General features: G+C 43.7%; 1 protein-coding gene across 3 annotated transcripts in view; it reads left to right on the forward strand.

Annotated features, from left to right (window-relative positions):
- Positions 1–282: 282 nt before the first annotated feature.
- Positions 283–14,902, forward strand: part of CTCFL (CCCTC-binding factor like) — a 32,076-nt gene continuing 17,456 nt past the window's right edge. For 2 of the 3 annotated variants that reach the window (XM_077160416.1, XM_077160420.1), the window contains exons 1-8: positions 283–372; positions 934–1,508; positions 1,864–2,089; positions 8,822–8,992; positions 9,350–9,522; positions 11,730–11,850; positions 12,500–12,649; positions 14,535–14,695. In XM_077160416.1, the coding sequence (XP_077016531.1) occupies positions 945–1,508; positions 1,864–2,089; positions 8,822–8,992; positions 9,350–9,522; positions 11,730–11,850; positions 12,500–12,649; positions 14,535–14,695 (1,566 nt within the window). In that variant the 5' untranslated portion in view covers positions 283–372; positions 934–944. The remainder of the gene's footprint in view (positions 373–933; positions 1,509–1,863; positions 2,090–8,821; positions 8,993–9,349; positions 9,523–11,729; positions 11,851–12,499; positions 12,650–14,534; positions 14,696–14,902) is intronic. The other variant, XM_077160429.1, reaches the window with a different exon arrangement.

Raw genomic sequence — 14,902 nt, forward strand, 5'->3', positions numbered from 1 at the left:
CTTCAGGTCCCTCCTGTCCCCTCCATTTCCTCCTCATCACGCCCCCTCTAGTTAGCGTCCCCTTCTGGTTCCTTCTGTCCCTCTGCATCCCTCCTTCCCCGACCCTTCAACCCTCAGCGCCCCCTTCAGGTCTCCCCTCCGCCCCCCACCCCACGCCGTCCACCCTCCCCCTAGCTCCCCGACCCTGCCCTGGCCCCGCCCCTCGCACGCGACCTCCCTTCGCCTTTCCCTCCACTGCGCCTGCGCCCCCGCTGCCTTCACCCTCGTGCTGCAGTCGCCCGAGCAGTGTGGCTGCAGCACGCGGAGGGCCGTGGCCTGAGGCGGAGCCCACGCAGGACGGGGCGGGCCAGCAGCGAGGCCACGCCTCCCGCGGTGAGGGCCCCGCCCCGGGCAGACTCGCCCCTCGTGAGCAGGGCAATGGAGCTTGGGCACGGGACGCGAAAGGCGGGCTGGCGGGCTGGCAGCATGGAGAGACCGCAGGGGGAGGGGAAGGGGGAAGGGGGAGGGGTCCGCTGGCCAAGTCTGTGTGAGCAAAAGGCCACTAGGCCGAAAGACTGTTGGGCTCAAACATTGCTGTCTAGAATTGTGCGTTTGCTGAAAACTTGATGAGGCTCAAGTCTTCCAGGCCTGGAGTGTGCATTTGCTGAAAGTCTGCTTAGGCCCAAACCTTCCAGGCCCAAAAATGTGCATTTGCTGAAAGCCTGCTCCAGCCCAAACCTGTTAGTTCTAGAATCCTTTGGACAAAAGCCTGCTTTAGCCTAAATCCTGTTTATACTCAACCCCTCCTGGGCCTAGGCTGGGTCTACTTAGTCCTGACCCCTAAGAGGCCCAAAGCGTGTTGAGGCCAGAACCTTGCTATGGCCCTGACCAGACCAAAAGCCTGGGAGGCCCAAACCCCACGTGCCTTACATAGACTCCTTCTTTCTCGGACAGGCCAAGTCATAATGGCGGCCACAGAGATCTCTGTCCTTTCTGAGCAATTCACCAAAATCAAAGAACCGGAGTTGATGCCAGAGAGAGCCCTAGAGAAGGAGGAGGGGGAGGAGGAGGAAGAGGATGGAGTGTGCAGAGTGAAGGAGCGTGCAAGCCCCAGCGGGTTGGAGGCTGCATATACCAGTGGGGGCCTCCAGGCTGGGATCCTGGAGGGAGAGCTGGAGCTGATTCCCACTATCATGGAGGAGAGTGATAAGCACATCCTGACTCTACAAACGGTGCATTTCACCTCCCATGACATGGAGCTGCAGGAGATGGGCTGGCTGGCACAGCACCAGGAAGGGCTGCAGGTGATGGTGCAGCAGGCCGAGAACGAGGTGCCATCGCTGCTGTGGCTCGGTGAGGCACCCCAGCCCACCCTGCACCAGTGTGTCACCCTTAACATCCAGGAGGAGATGTATTCGCTGCAGGAGATAGAGGTGACGCAGATTCGCCTTATGGAGGAGAACAAGGAGGTGGCCAGTGAAGACAGTAAGTTCGCAGAGAGCCTGGCTGAAAGCCCCGGACTGATGGAGGTAGAGTAAATCTGATACAGGATGGGGAAAATGAGAAGTGTTATTTTTAAGTTACCCTTTGTGCAGTATTACATGTGGGCAAGCTATTTTGCACTTTAAAATTAAATGCAGTAAAAATACTTCCCAGGAAAATCCTGGGAGACTGTATGTTCTTTTGTTAAGTCTATAGAAAGTTTACAAATCAGAGTACCACAAGGTGATGCTAAGTATGCTGGTTTCAGTGTGTACTATTGGGCACTTCTTTATTTTTTTTTTTTTCATTATGGAGTCTATTGTTTCATCAAAGGAAAGTGTTTAATGAGTCTTTAATTAATGGTATTGTATTTGTTTGAATACTTTTTTTTTTGTTTATTAGATTGAGAAAAGTCAGGAGGACCAGCTATTGGTCAAAGGAGAAATTGCTGAAAATACAGAAGAGCAGCTCTTTCTTTCTATAGAGCTGGAGCCAGGAGATGACGGAAGAGATGAAATTGCTCTGGCAGTTTCAGACTTAGACGTGAAAAAACAGGAAGATGAGCCTTCATCCAATCAAGCAAATGTTGAAAAAGCCAGCGCTACAAAAACTCGAAGAAAGGCAAAGGGTAGGCCGGTTCATCTGGTGTAAGAGACTGTGCATAAAACTAGGCCACTGGTTTTCTTTATGGGAAGGGGCTGGTCATTGAAGTTTTAAGCGGTTGCTTTCAAAATGTCTGGAAATGGGAGAAATTTTAAACTAATTTTTCTGTTGTGGATCAAATGCAAACGAGTTTTTCATTTTGCACACAAATGTTTTAAAAGCATAATGGAAACACTCCCACAAAGTGTTGTACAGGTAAATAGGGGTTTGAGCCCTGGCCTCTGCTCCCCAGTTTACAGTCCCATGAGGCTGTGGGTGATGGGGGGAGCCCCTCACGGAGGCGAGGTCTTGTTTGGGGACTAGAGAAGGAGCCATGGCTCCTTGAGGAGGCAGTAGAGGTGGCTTCTGGGAGAGGCAGTGTCCAGGGGAGGCCTGGAAGAAGATGAGGAGCCCACAGAGAGTCGGGATCATCCTTCAGGCAACCAGAGATGGCTAGTGCAGTTCCGGAAGTGTGTGGCTTCATACCTGGAAGTGGGCAGCTCTGCTGTGGCTGGCTGGGGAGGTCGGTGCTTGGAGAGGTAGTTGGTCAGATTAGGAAAGACCTGGAGCCCATACTAAAGCTCTTCTGTCAGCCCAGGTTATCTCCCAGCAACCCACCAGGAGAATTTGACCCTTAGAAATTATTTGGGGGGGGGCTTATGTATTTTTAAAATACATTTTTATTTCGTTTCCTGCATATTTAAATCGAGTGAATCCCCCCTCAAAATCCCAGTTTTTAGCTCATTTTTTTTACAAGTCACATCTGTCTGCACAAGGGCACACCCGCCCACGCGCCTGTGCCTGGCAGCGGGAGTGGAGCAGTGGGACCAAGGCTCAAGATGAGTTTTTGCCTACATAGCCTGACCCACCAGCAGCGTTTGCATTTTGAGCTTTTTTCTTGGCCGTTGAGGATTTAACTTAAACACTTATACTTTCTTACTTTGTTCTCTAGCTGCACATGTGCAAGATGGGCCATGGTTTGAGATGCAGTAAAACTGGGGACAAGGCCGGGAGAATGTCCCTCTCACAAAGCTGTTGAGCTCCTGTGTTTGGACATGAGTGTGTCAGTAAATGTTTCCCGAACGATGTAAACAGTATAAGGATGTACACACTTGGAACCAGTTTCCCCTTCAGCTTTAGACTGGGGAAACCTCTAGAAACCTGGCCGTATGCTTATGGGGACTCTGCAGTCCTGGGGTCAGATCTCTTTGGCCACCTGGGTTGTTGTCTCAGCTCGCCAATTCAGCTTTTGCTCCATGCAAAAGGATTCTGGGAGAGAAATTTATTGGAGAAAAGTACAAGACTCAGTAGTGTACAAGGAAAGGGAAGTCTCTAGAGCAGCCTCATAAAATGTGAAGGAAAGGAGAGACTAAAGTCCTCTGTAATCCCTCCTCCCAGATATAACCACTCTTAGTGTTTTACTGCAGCTTTTCCAGTCAAAAAGATTTCCTTCTTCAAGCACAGTGGCCCGGGCACTGTCTAAATTGCTGGTAACTGCAAGGAACTTTTGCATGTTATTTTTTCCGAGCTCTTTGATTGGTCTTCACATTCCTACATCCTTGCTATTGTCTTAAAACAAAGCATATAGGGATTGTGGGTCTTTTGTAATATAAGACATGAGGATCTGAGAGTGCTTGTGATTGGCTTGCAAAGTGGTATTGTGCCACCAATCTCCATAGTCTGACCTTGTAAAGTTTTCACTAAATTGCTTTTTAGACACATGTATACCTTTTTAAAGTACTGAATTTACCAAAGATAAGTCTCATGTCACTCAGTGTCAACTGATAGTGTACAGATGCCTTGTAAAATATCTTATTAAAAGTTAAGTGACTATATATTGTTAAATGACATAATGCAAAAAAGGTTGTGATTATAAAATATTAATAAAACATACATAAGGAATAAGAATAATATAGAGCGGTGCAACGGTGACTCATGGCAGAATTCTCGCCTGCCATGCTGGAGACATGGGTTCGATTCCTGGAACCTGCCCATGCCAAAAAATAAAGAAGAAGAATACAGCAGATGATGCTTCAGTGCACCTCGGACTCAGTCTGGAAAAGAATTTACCTTTACCTTTGAAGTACTCTCGATGCCTTCTTTGGCATGGGTAAGAGGGCAGAGGGGAAAGGTGGTAAAAGGTAGATACTACCCTTCCCCTCTGCCCTCAAGTTGTATGTTCATGATTTTCTTGCTCTTTATTATTCCAACACAAATGCTTGCGTCTAGATATATTTTGTTAGATTTGCTATTGTGTTCGAAACTCATATAAATGGAACCATACTGTGTGCATTCTTCTGTCGCTGTTTTCTTCATTGACTGCCATAGCTCTAAAATCCATCCATTTTGTGATGAGTGGTTTTAGTTTCTTTTATTTCCATTCCCATTACTTTATGATATTTCATTCTCTGTATCATAAGTTACTCATTCCGCTGTCGGTGGACATTTGGATTGCTTTTAGTTTTTGCTAGCATTTTCCGAAGCCCGTGTGCAGGAGTCCTCCTAGGGTGCGGCCTAGAGACGGCTGGGCACCAGGTGTGCAAAGCGCTTTCTAAAACCACTGGCTCTCGCCTCGCACCGAAATTGAGAGCTTTTGTTTGTTGACTGCCTGGTGGGGTGTTTTCTGTGTTGTGTTTAGCCATTTTTCTGTTGGGCTGTTGGTGTTTTACTTAGCAATCTGTAAGAGCTCACTACATTTTCTGGAAATTCTTTGTTCTTGTTCTCGTTGTTGTTAAGTTATTTGTGTTGCAGATATCTTTTTCCAGCCCATGGCTTTGCTTTTTACTCAGTTTATGGTGTCTTTTTTTTGGGGGGGGGGGGGAGCATGGGCAGGCGACAACTCTGCCACTGAGCCACGATGGCCTGCCCTGTTTATGGTGTCTTTTGATAAAAAAAAAAATAGGAAGAAGAAGAAGTTTCTCATTTCATGGTAGTATAATCTATCAACGTTTTCCGTTCCGGTTCACTTTTTTTTTCTTCTGGTATCTTGTTTAAGAAATCTACCCTTAGCTCAAAGTCATAAATGTATGATTCTATAATGTCTTCTAAAAGCTTTAAGGTTTTGCCTTTCATACTTAAATCTTTATTCCACCTGGAACAGATTTTTGTGGGGAAATGAGGTCCATATTGTCAGTCTGTGCTTATTGTTTCTTTCTCAGTCAATATTGCCAGAGGACTGTCTATTTTATTAATCTTAAAAAAAAAAATGACTTCTGGCTGCTTGGTTTTTCTCTATTGTACATTTATTGCTTATTGCATTGATTTCTGTGTATACCTTGGGCTCCTTCTTTGAGGTTAATCTGCCATTTTTTTCTAACTTCTTAAGATGGCTACTTACTTGGCTCCTTAATTTCCAGCCTTTCTTCTTCTCTACAGAAGCACTTAAGACTATAAAATTCTTTTAAAATATGTTTTATCCATATGCCACCAATATTTGATATTTTATCATTTGTTTGTTTTGACTTTCTAAAATTTTATTATGATTTCTTCTTTGACTCTTGATTTATGCAAGTGTTTCTTACCTTTCAAACACATGGGATTTTTCTAGTTAACTTTTATGTTATTGATTCCTAACCTAATTGCATTGTGTACAATGTGCTGTGTATCCTTCTGTTTTAGATATATCTTCCGTGAACACCATATAACTGTGATTTCTTTTTAATTTCTGGCTGACAGCCTTTGCTTCTATTTGGAGTATTTAGTCACTTGACATTTATTATGTATCTGATGATATATATTATATATACATACTTGTGTATGTATATATTGTGTGATATATAGACATATTTCTTAAGATGAAATTCATGTAAAAAAATCCATCATTTTTGCCACTTTGAGTGTACTGCTCAGTGATTTTAAATATAGTACAGAGTTGTGCAACCATCATTGCTATTTAATTTCATAACATTTCATCACCTCAAAAAGGAACTCCTTACTCATTAAGCTGTCAGTCCCCACGTTCCCTCTTCAGGTCCTGGCAACCACTTGTCTATTTTCTGTCTCTACAGATTTTCCTATTCTGGACATTTCACGTAAATGGAATCCTACACATACAATATGTGGCCTTTTGTGTTTGGCTTTTTTGACTAAGCATAATGTTTTCAAGGCTTATCCACACTGTAGTATGTATCAGTGTTTCATTCTCTTTTAAAGCTGAATGACATTCCCTTGTACCAATGAACCATATTTTATTTATCCATTCATCAGTGGATGGACGTTTGGGTTGTGGCCATTTTTTTGTCTATTATGAATATGCTGCTCAGTTAAATTTTCTTCATGAGTTTTTCTTCTCAATTGACCTGTCTTCAGGTTCACTGATTCTTTTCTTCTGTCTGCTCAGAATCTGCTGTTGAGCCCCTCTGGTGAATTTTTCATTTCGTTTATTGTGTTTTTCAACTCCAGCATTCCTAGATGGTTCCTTTTGATAATGCCTGTCTCTGTTGAAATTCTCTATTTGGTGAAGCCGCATTCTCATGGTTTCCTTTAGTTTTGTAGGGATGATTTCTTTGAATATTTAAAATTGTTGATTTGACGTCTTTGTCTAGTAGAGACCAAATCCAATGTCTGAAGTTCCTTAGAGATTATTTGTATTGTTTGCTTTTTTCCACTTCAGCCGTATTTGCTTGTTTCTTTGCATGTTTTGTAAGTTTTTGTGGAAAACTGGACATTTTTAATATTGTAATGTGGCAAATCAAGAAACCAGAGTGTCCTCTTCCCTAGATTGTTGTAGTGAGATTGTTTGGTGGTGTTTCTGAACTAATTTTGTGAAGTGTATATTCTTTGTTAGTTGTGGCCATTGTCTGTTCTGTTAGCTTAGTGGTCAGCTAATGATTGGACAGGGATTTCCGTAAATACCCGGAACCAAAAGAAATCCCCCCGTCTCGGCAGAGGAGCTGTGGGTCAGTGTAGGGACAGACAACTCCACCTCACCCTTCTCTTCCTGCTTCCGCAGAGCCTCAGGGTCAGCCAGAGGTGAGAGCTAGAGCCTTCCAGAACTTTCTGGAGCTTGCACAGAGCCGTGGGCCTTCTTGATTTCCAGAAATATGTCAGCTTTTCAGAGTCCTTATTACCTAGTCTCATTTCCAGACTTTCTTTGCAAGATTTCTCTTCGCCTGATGTTTGCCCCACCTGTCATCCGTTGCCTGTGAATGTGTCTGGTGACCACCTCCACAGCCCCCTACTCTCCCCTCCCCCAGTAACTTCTTTAGCACTGGGCAGGTTCCAGGTTAGGGGTGATAAAGGCAAGCCCTTTGAGCCAGTCTTCCAGGGAACCAACTGACTGGTCAAACTCAGTAATTTTTGGAAATGAGGTCTGTTCTGCTTCTGCCTTTACAATTCGGAATGTGGATTGTTATTTTCAAAGCCATCATTGAGCTGGGGAGTGGAAAGTGAGAATTGGAAGTTAAAGTGCTGCGAAGCTCAGTTTTTACCAAGATTCAGTGATTTTGTTGTTGTTTATTAAGCATTCTCCTAGTTGCTACAAGCTTTGATTCATATGCAGAGCAGGAAAAAGTTGATTCTGATAGTTTTTGCCTGTTTTCATTGCTTTTATGGAGGACAAACCGTTGGAACTCTACTCTGCCCTTCTTGCTAATGTCAAAGCTCCATTCTGTTATTGATCATTCTATAGTCTGAGGTCTTTGCAGGCCTAGTTCTCCTGTTTGCTTTTTGCTGCTGGTTCTTGCTTGTAACACTTTGTTATTTATTATGAATCTTTTGTTTTTTTTAACTTTATCTGTGGCAATTTTATCTTTGAAGCCTGGGATGAAAGCAGCTTCTCTGAGGGATGATTTGTATTGGCTTCTGCCAGAGACTGACAGAACCATCTTAAGAACCACCTTGGAAATGTCCACTGGGGCTTCAAACCTTTGGAATCACCGTCACAGGGGAGAGTTTTCCCCTGTTCTGGTTCTAGATCAGCACTGTCCAATAAAACTCCCCATGACAGTGGATATGCTCTACATCAAGACTGTCCAGCTTGATAGCCTCTAGCCAGATGTAGGGTTTTTTGTTTGTTTTTTGGGGGGGGTTTTTTTTGGTTCATGGGCTGGGAATCAAACCTGGGTCTCCCACACAGAAAACCACACATAGCTTTTGAGCAATTGATATGTGACTTGCAACCAAAAAACTGAAATTTAATTGCATTTAATTTTGATGACTTTAATTTCATATTTAAATAGCTACATGTGGCTTGTTGCTACTGTTTTGGACCATGCCGTTCTAACCTGCTTTCCTTGCAGTCCTGGGGCTGGGGCATGAGGTGCTGTCGTGGGGGTAGGCTATCTTTAATTCACCTTTATACTAAGAGCAGTGCATCCCATTAAGGCCCCATCTTAAGACGACTCCCTTCTTGGACTCCCTGCTTTGGAAAGACGCTGAGCTTTGACTTGTGTCCGCCTGTGATCTCCAAGGCACTCTAAAACATTAGGAGGCTTTTTACCCCTAGCATTTTTATTCCGTGTTTTCAGATGGTCCACGTGGCTAGAAACTGATGTCAACCAGTGTTTTAGCAGTGAAAATGTGTTGCTTGTTGTCCAAGAGCATTTTGTCCTGAGCTGCTTAAATCAGCTCATACATAGACATCGTGTTTTCTGTGGTTCCCACGTTAAGCTAAAAAGGGATGTGTCAGGTCACTTCCATTGGTTTAAATGGAATTTGAACAGTTTCTTCCAAAGAGAGATTTTTATAAACATATGAACTCTATGTCTTCTTCCTGTAGGATCAAAGCAAACCTTCCATTGTGATACCTGTGTATTCACCTCTTCTCGAATTTCAAGTTTCAAACGTCATATGAAAACTCACACCACCGAAAAACCACACATTTGCCACATCTGTCTGAAAGCGTTCCGTACCATCACCCTGCTGCGGAACCACGTCAACACCCATACAGGTGAGCGGGCAGGGCCATACAGGTGAGAGGGCAGGGCCATCCAGGTGAGCGGGCAGGGCAGTGCACATCCCTTGAAATTTGTACGTTAAGGTTTAGGCAGACTTTGAATCTACCAAGTTCTACATTGAAAGAATGGCTAATATACACTTTAATTTTATCTTTTTTTCCCTTGAATTTTGCTTAAAATCCTTGAAGTTTACCAAGATTTTCTCACGTGCATCTGTGATATTTGTGGCGCAAAGTCTCTTTTTAATTGCAAAAGCATTTTGAGACTTCATGTAGTTATAAATTTCCAGGATATATATATATTTTTTGGTTAGAACTTGTTTTAAAAGCATAAAATTTGTGTTTTTACAGGTACAAGGCCATATAAGTGTGGTGACTGTGACATGGCATTTGTCACCAGCGGAGAGCTTGTACGACACAGACGTTACAGACATACTCATGAGAAGCCCTTTAAGTGTTCCATGTGCAAGTATGCTAGTGTGGAAGTAAGTGCACACTTCCACACACAGCTTCCCACAGCCTCTGTGAGTCCTTACAACAAAGGTCCTCTCAATTTATGGAGAAACTGCTCTGCAGTGTTTTTTCCTAAAGACATTATTCATACAAAATTGATGCAGGAAGTAATGCGTATTCTGTTTTCTAAATTTGAAATAGGAAATTGGATTTCTGTTTTTCTTTGATTACCAGATAATGAAAGCAATACGTAAAGGTGTACAGATTGCAAGTAAAATTACTTGTGTCCAGGAAATAATTCCCAGATTTGTTGCAAAGTTCTACCTCAGCCGCTTACGTAACACTCTCTCCCACGGAGTCGAAGTGTGTTTGTGTTGACGGAAAATGCAGATGCAATCTGAACTTTTGCTGAGTTCTTTTATGCTTACCTCAGTGCCAATTAGTCAGATACAAAGCAGCTTTCTTGAAAACTGAGGCACAACTATTTTCCACCCTTAATTACAGCGAGACTGTCCTTTTCAAATTTCGGTTATCACTAGTCACATGGTCATTGTGACTAGATCATTTTATTTATCCCTCCTAATGGGTCTGCTGTATTACTCTAAATGAAAGGATGGTAGAACCCTGTACTTTATTTATAAATTTCTGTTTCCTACCAGTTAATTTTTTTATGGTTCATTGTTTATAGGAAGCAGGCAAGATCCTCGTTTTGAGCCCAGTTGGAAAGGAATAAACCTAACCTCAAATGGAACTAAGTTAGAGGGGACAGCTGAAGTTTAAATATAGTAATGATGCAACTGCATTTCATAAATTAGGGCATTTCACAGACAGGGTCAGGATTTCATTCCCGTATTTTTTTCCTGTCATTGCTATTTTTAAAAATTATTTCTCATCTGTGGTTAAGGTCTTGACTGTATTATGAGACTAGCATGTGAAGGTGTCCTGCCAAGTTTTCACGTAAAACTCTCAGGCCTATTGAGACTTTCTACCCTTCTGCAGTCTGCAACTTGAGGGGGTTGTTTGTCTTGGCATGGGACCCTCTGCTGCTGCCGTCCCTGTCCCCCTTTCTACAGTTTCTGTCTACTGTAAGAGAGCATAGGCTATTCCCTGCCAGCTGTCTACTCTAAGAGGGCATAGGCTATTCCCCGCCAAGCCGTCCATCTACACACAGGCTGGCAGGGGATGCCACTGGTGCATGCACATCACTTCGGAAAGCTTTAGAGCTGCGGGTCCCGCCTCGGGCAGCCGCCCAGAGGGGGTTTATGCGTGGCTCTGTTTAGTCCCTCACACCGCTTTACTCAAGCGCTCTATGCTATAGTTTTAAAAAACCCTTTTGTTTTGCTTTCCAATAGACATGAAGACATCTCCTTTTCTTCAAGTCTTAAGTTGACCTTTTCAGTTTGCATCTTGTTTTCCCTTCTAAGTCTTCTCTTTCTCTTGAACGTTCTTCAGGCTCAAGCGTGCCTGTTGTGTGTTCTGGAACCAGAACCAAGTGTAACCTCGCTAAAATCACGAGCAGGACCACTGAGGGCTTTTCTAGTAACTGTAGCCCAAGGACAGTGGATTGCCTTCTGTTTCCTGCTAAAAGCAGAGAATGACCTGCAGTAAGTGAGTGTCCAATAAGAATTGTTCTAGAAGGATATAGAAGAACCAGGGGAAAAAATGGTCAGTTGCTTGTCTTTTAACTGATTATCTGGAAAATTCAATCAAGTTAGAATTTATTTTCTCTACTTAAAAGCTAGTTCTTATCAAGAAACCGCTAACACTTGGTACCTCTGCTTACTATCAAGACAAACCTTCCTCAAGGCACAGGCCATTGTTCTCTGGGACAGGCAGGTTGGGGCCCTCAGGACTTGTACCTTATGTGGATAGCCCGTCCATTAAGGAGCTGATGTGTCAAGGTACTCCCTTTATCTATGCAAAAGAAAATTTTCTAACTTCTGTGTTTTTTGCAATATGATACAAACGCCACAACATTTCTAACGTATGTTGCCTTACAAAAAAAAAAAAAATCACGTATAACACTGAGCAGCTAGATTGCAGTTCTCCCTTTGCAAAATGAAGTTGAATATGAATGTCTCTTGAACCTGCTGTTCTTTAGAATCTTATGCACATCCGTCGAATGATAAAACCACCTGCAACAGAAAATTAAAATGGTGACTTCCCTGATTTTTCGTGCGTGAAATCTGCTCTGATTAAATACATTAAAATCTGATTACTAGAAATATTTCATAATGCTGATTACTTTAAGGCTCAACAACTTTCATTTGTTCGATAGGCAAGTAAATTGAAGCGCCACATTCGTTCTCACACCGGGGAGCGCCCTTTTCAGTGTTGTCTCTGTAGCTATGCCAGCAAGGATACCTACAAGCTGAAGCGCCACATGAGAACCCATTCAGGTAATGGCTTTTCATGTTTAGAATCAAATAAGTAGATGGTATAGTTTTTGTTTTTTTTTCAAGTGCCAGAGCTTTTAAAACACAACTCTGCAGCGGCAAAATTAAAATTTGAATATAAAAAAATTTCTTTGTGCCATTGGACCTGGGGATTTTCTTCTATACTTCAACATTTATTTAGCATTAAAGAGGCCACATAAATGCTTTGCTCTCACCCAAACCGTTACAAGCACCCACTGTAAGGTATTTGCTTCCATAGGTTTTTCAGATATTCATGTCAACCCCTAAATTAATCGTTCAAGGCAAAGTAAAATTTGCTGGTTTCTGAATGCGCTCGCTTTATCATAGGAGATTGTGTATGCAAACTTCTCGGTTCTTTTTACAACCCCTGGATATGAACTTTTTATCTGTCTGGAACTGATGAGGTGGGAGGGTCCCAGGCCTTAGAAGGTCACCCGTCTGGGCACCGCTGCCAGTTCTGTACTTGGCGTCTGCTGGATTTAGGAGGATTGAACTACTTGGGGGGTTAAACACAGGTGAGTGGGGTTGGAAAAAGGGCCCGGGGCACAAGAGGAAAGTTCTCAGCGACTTGCCAGGATCCACCTGGACAGGAAGGCCACTCTGGGGGTTGCTTTTGTTGCCCGCCTGCCAGGGGAGAAGCCCTACGAGTGCCACGTGTGCCACGCGCGCTTCACCCAGAGCGGGACCATGAAAATCCACATTCTGCAGAAGCACAGCGACAACGTCCCCAAGTACCAGTGCCCACACTGCACCACCGTCATCGCGAGAAAGAGCGACCTGCGTGAGTGTTTTGGCTTCATGGCCTTACTTTTTCTGCCGCCCTGGCCGGGTGGCCCGGCCTGCAGCCTGTGACCTGGCAGCGTTTTGAGTTTCGCGCCTGCAGGGCCGCGGTTTCCCAGCACTTCTCTGTGGGAAGTTTTCTTCCGAGGTCCTGTGGTGCCACCTGGTGGCTGCACTGCACAAGTGCATTTTCATGGCATGTTTCCAGAGCCCTGGCCTTGCATTTCCTCCTGATACCTGTTGTCGTGTGCTCCCACAGACTTGTTAGCTCATAAAGCACTTTTATGAGTATTATTTTACACCACATGAGATTAAAGTTAGATAAGGAAACTGGGGCAAAGAGACATCGAGTGAACTGGCTAAGAATACATGATCAGGAGTGCTGGAGGCAGCCAGATTGGAGGGTCTGCCTTTTTATATAGCATTCCCTCCAGGGGTACTCAGCAAGCATTTCTTAAGCACTTGCTGTGATCCTAAAAGGTGCCAGGAGCTAAGGGTATAAAAATAAGAACCAAGGCATAGCTGTCCTTTAAGGAATGCCGTTCAGTGAAAGATGCAGGCATGTGAAATGAAAAGCTGTATTAACATAACATAAGATCCACTGTAGAGCAAGAAGGGAACACAAATATGACTCTGCTGGTCAAACTTAGGAGTTTGGGGTTTATTCTACCTTCAAGAGAAACCAGCCGATACTTAGCATGGGGGAGTGATAGGAAAGGAGTGAGTGAGTGACTTTGGAACCTTCGGATTCCTGGGCCTCCCTTTTCCCATTATCATTTATTCTCTTTCCAAAATAGATGATGACATTGTGATATTCAAAATATGTTGACAAAAACTCAAATTCGCCAGTTTGCCCAGAGAAATCCTGAAGAAGAGTGCACCATTCTGATACACTTGTGAAGTGCGGAGGTGTTTATCAAAGTCCTACCTTTCCTTTTCCATCTTGAACATTCTGTCATTGTTACCATAACTACCAGCACAAACACGCCCCAGCACGGCTTCGTAGAGCACAGGGGTCATGAGTGAGGTACCAAGAAAGGATATAAGATTTTGGGCACATGGCAAAGTAATATGGCCTGTATCCCATCCCAGTAGGTGGCACGTTTCATATTCCCCCATCACAGGCTTTGTATAACACACTCAGTTTTCCCTCCTGTTAATATATGAGAAATCAAGCCCTTTGAATGACTGAGGCAGGATGTGTAGGGTGTACCTCACTCCAGAATTGGCTATTTTTATTTGGCCTCTTATGCAAAGTCTCACTAAGCTGCTGTGCTTCGAATCCTGATTGGGCTGAGCAGAAATGGTTCTGGAGCTTGTCCACTTAGACCAACCCAGAGCCTTGACTTCTAATAGAATGCCTGGGCCTTTTTTTTTTTTTTTTTAGCTGTTAGTCTTAAGGCTAAAATATAAAGGTTGTATCTTTGTTATGTAAAACCACCTTAACATTATCCTGAAAATCCACCCACACTGTGGTAAGGTTCTCAAAGTGCTTTGTTAAAGAAATACTTTAACACAAGTCCAATCTGACTTACATTTACATAAAATTTAACTCCAGATTGAAATGACATTGCAGCATACTATTCATTTGTAGCAGTAGGTCTCAACAGTGACAATTTTACTCCCCAGGAGACATTAACCAAAGTCTGGAGACATTTTTGATTGTCACAGCTGCGGGGGACACTTCTGGCATCTCGTGGGTAGAGATCAGGGAGGCAGCTAACCGCACTGAAATGCACAGGAACTCCCCCCCCCCCCCGCCATAGGAATTAGCTGGCTCCAAATGCTAGTAGCACCAAGGTTGAGAAACCCTGATTTAGGGAGTTGGGGAGCTCAGCCTAACAGAAAGCACTGCCCTTCAAGCACATAGCATGTCCCTGTTTTAGGTGTCCATTTGCGTAACCTGCACACATACAAAGCTACAGAGATGAAGTGCCGCTACTGTCCTGCTGTCTTCCATGAACGCTATGCCCTCGTCCAGCACCAGAAAACTCACAAAAACGAGAAGAGGTTCAAGTGCAAACTCTGCAGCTCTGCCTGCAAGCAGGTATTGTGCTTCAGTTAATTGGGGGAGGTTGTGGGAGGCAGTGGTATGTGGAGTAAGGAGGGGTTGGAATGGGGTTCTCTGTCACTCTGAGAATATTGGGGAAAAAGTCATGCTTTAATAGACCATTCAGAATAACCACACATAGCCAGAAGTCAATACTTTTAAAGAAATAATTCTCCGAGTACGGTTCACAGACCCACATGGGCC

Source organism: Tamandua tetradactyla, chromosome 1 (genome assembly GCF_023851605.1).
Source record: "Tamandua tetradactyla isolate mTamTet1 chromosome 1, mTamTet1.pri, whole genome shotgun sequence".
NCBI lineage: Eukaryota > Metazoa > Chordata > Mammalia > Pilosa > Myrmecophagidae > Tamandua > Tamandua tetradactyla.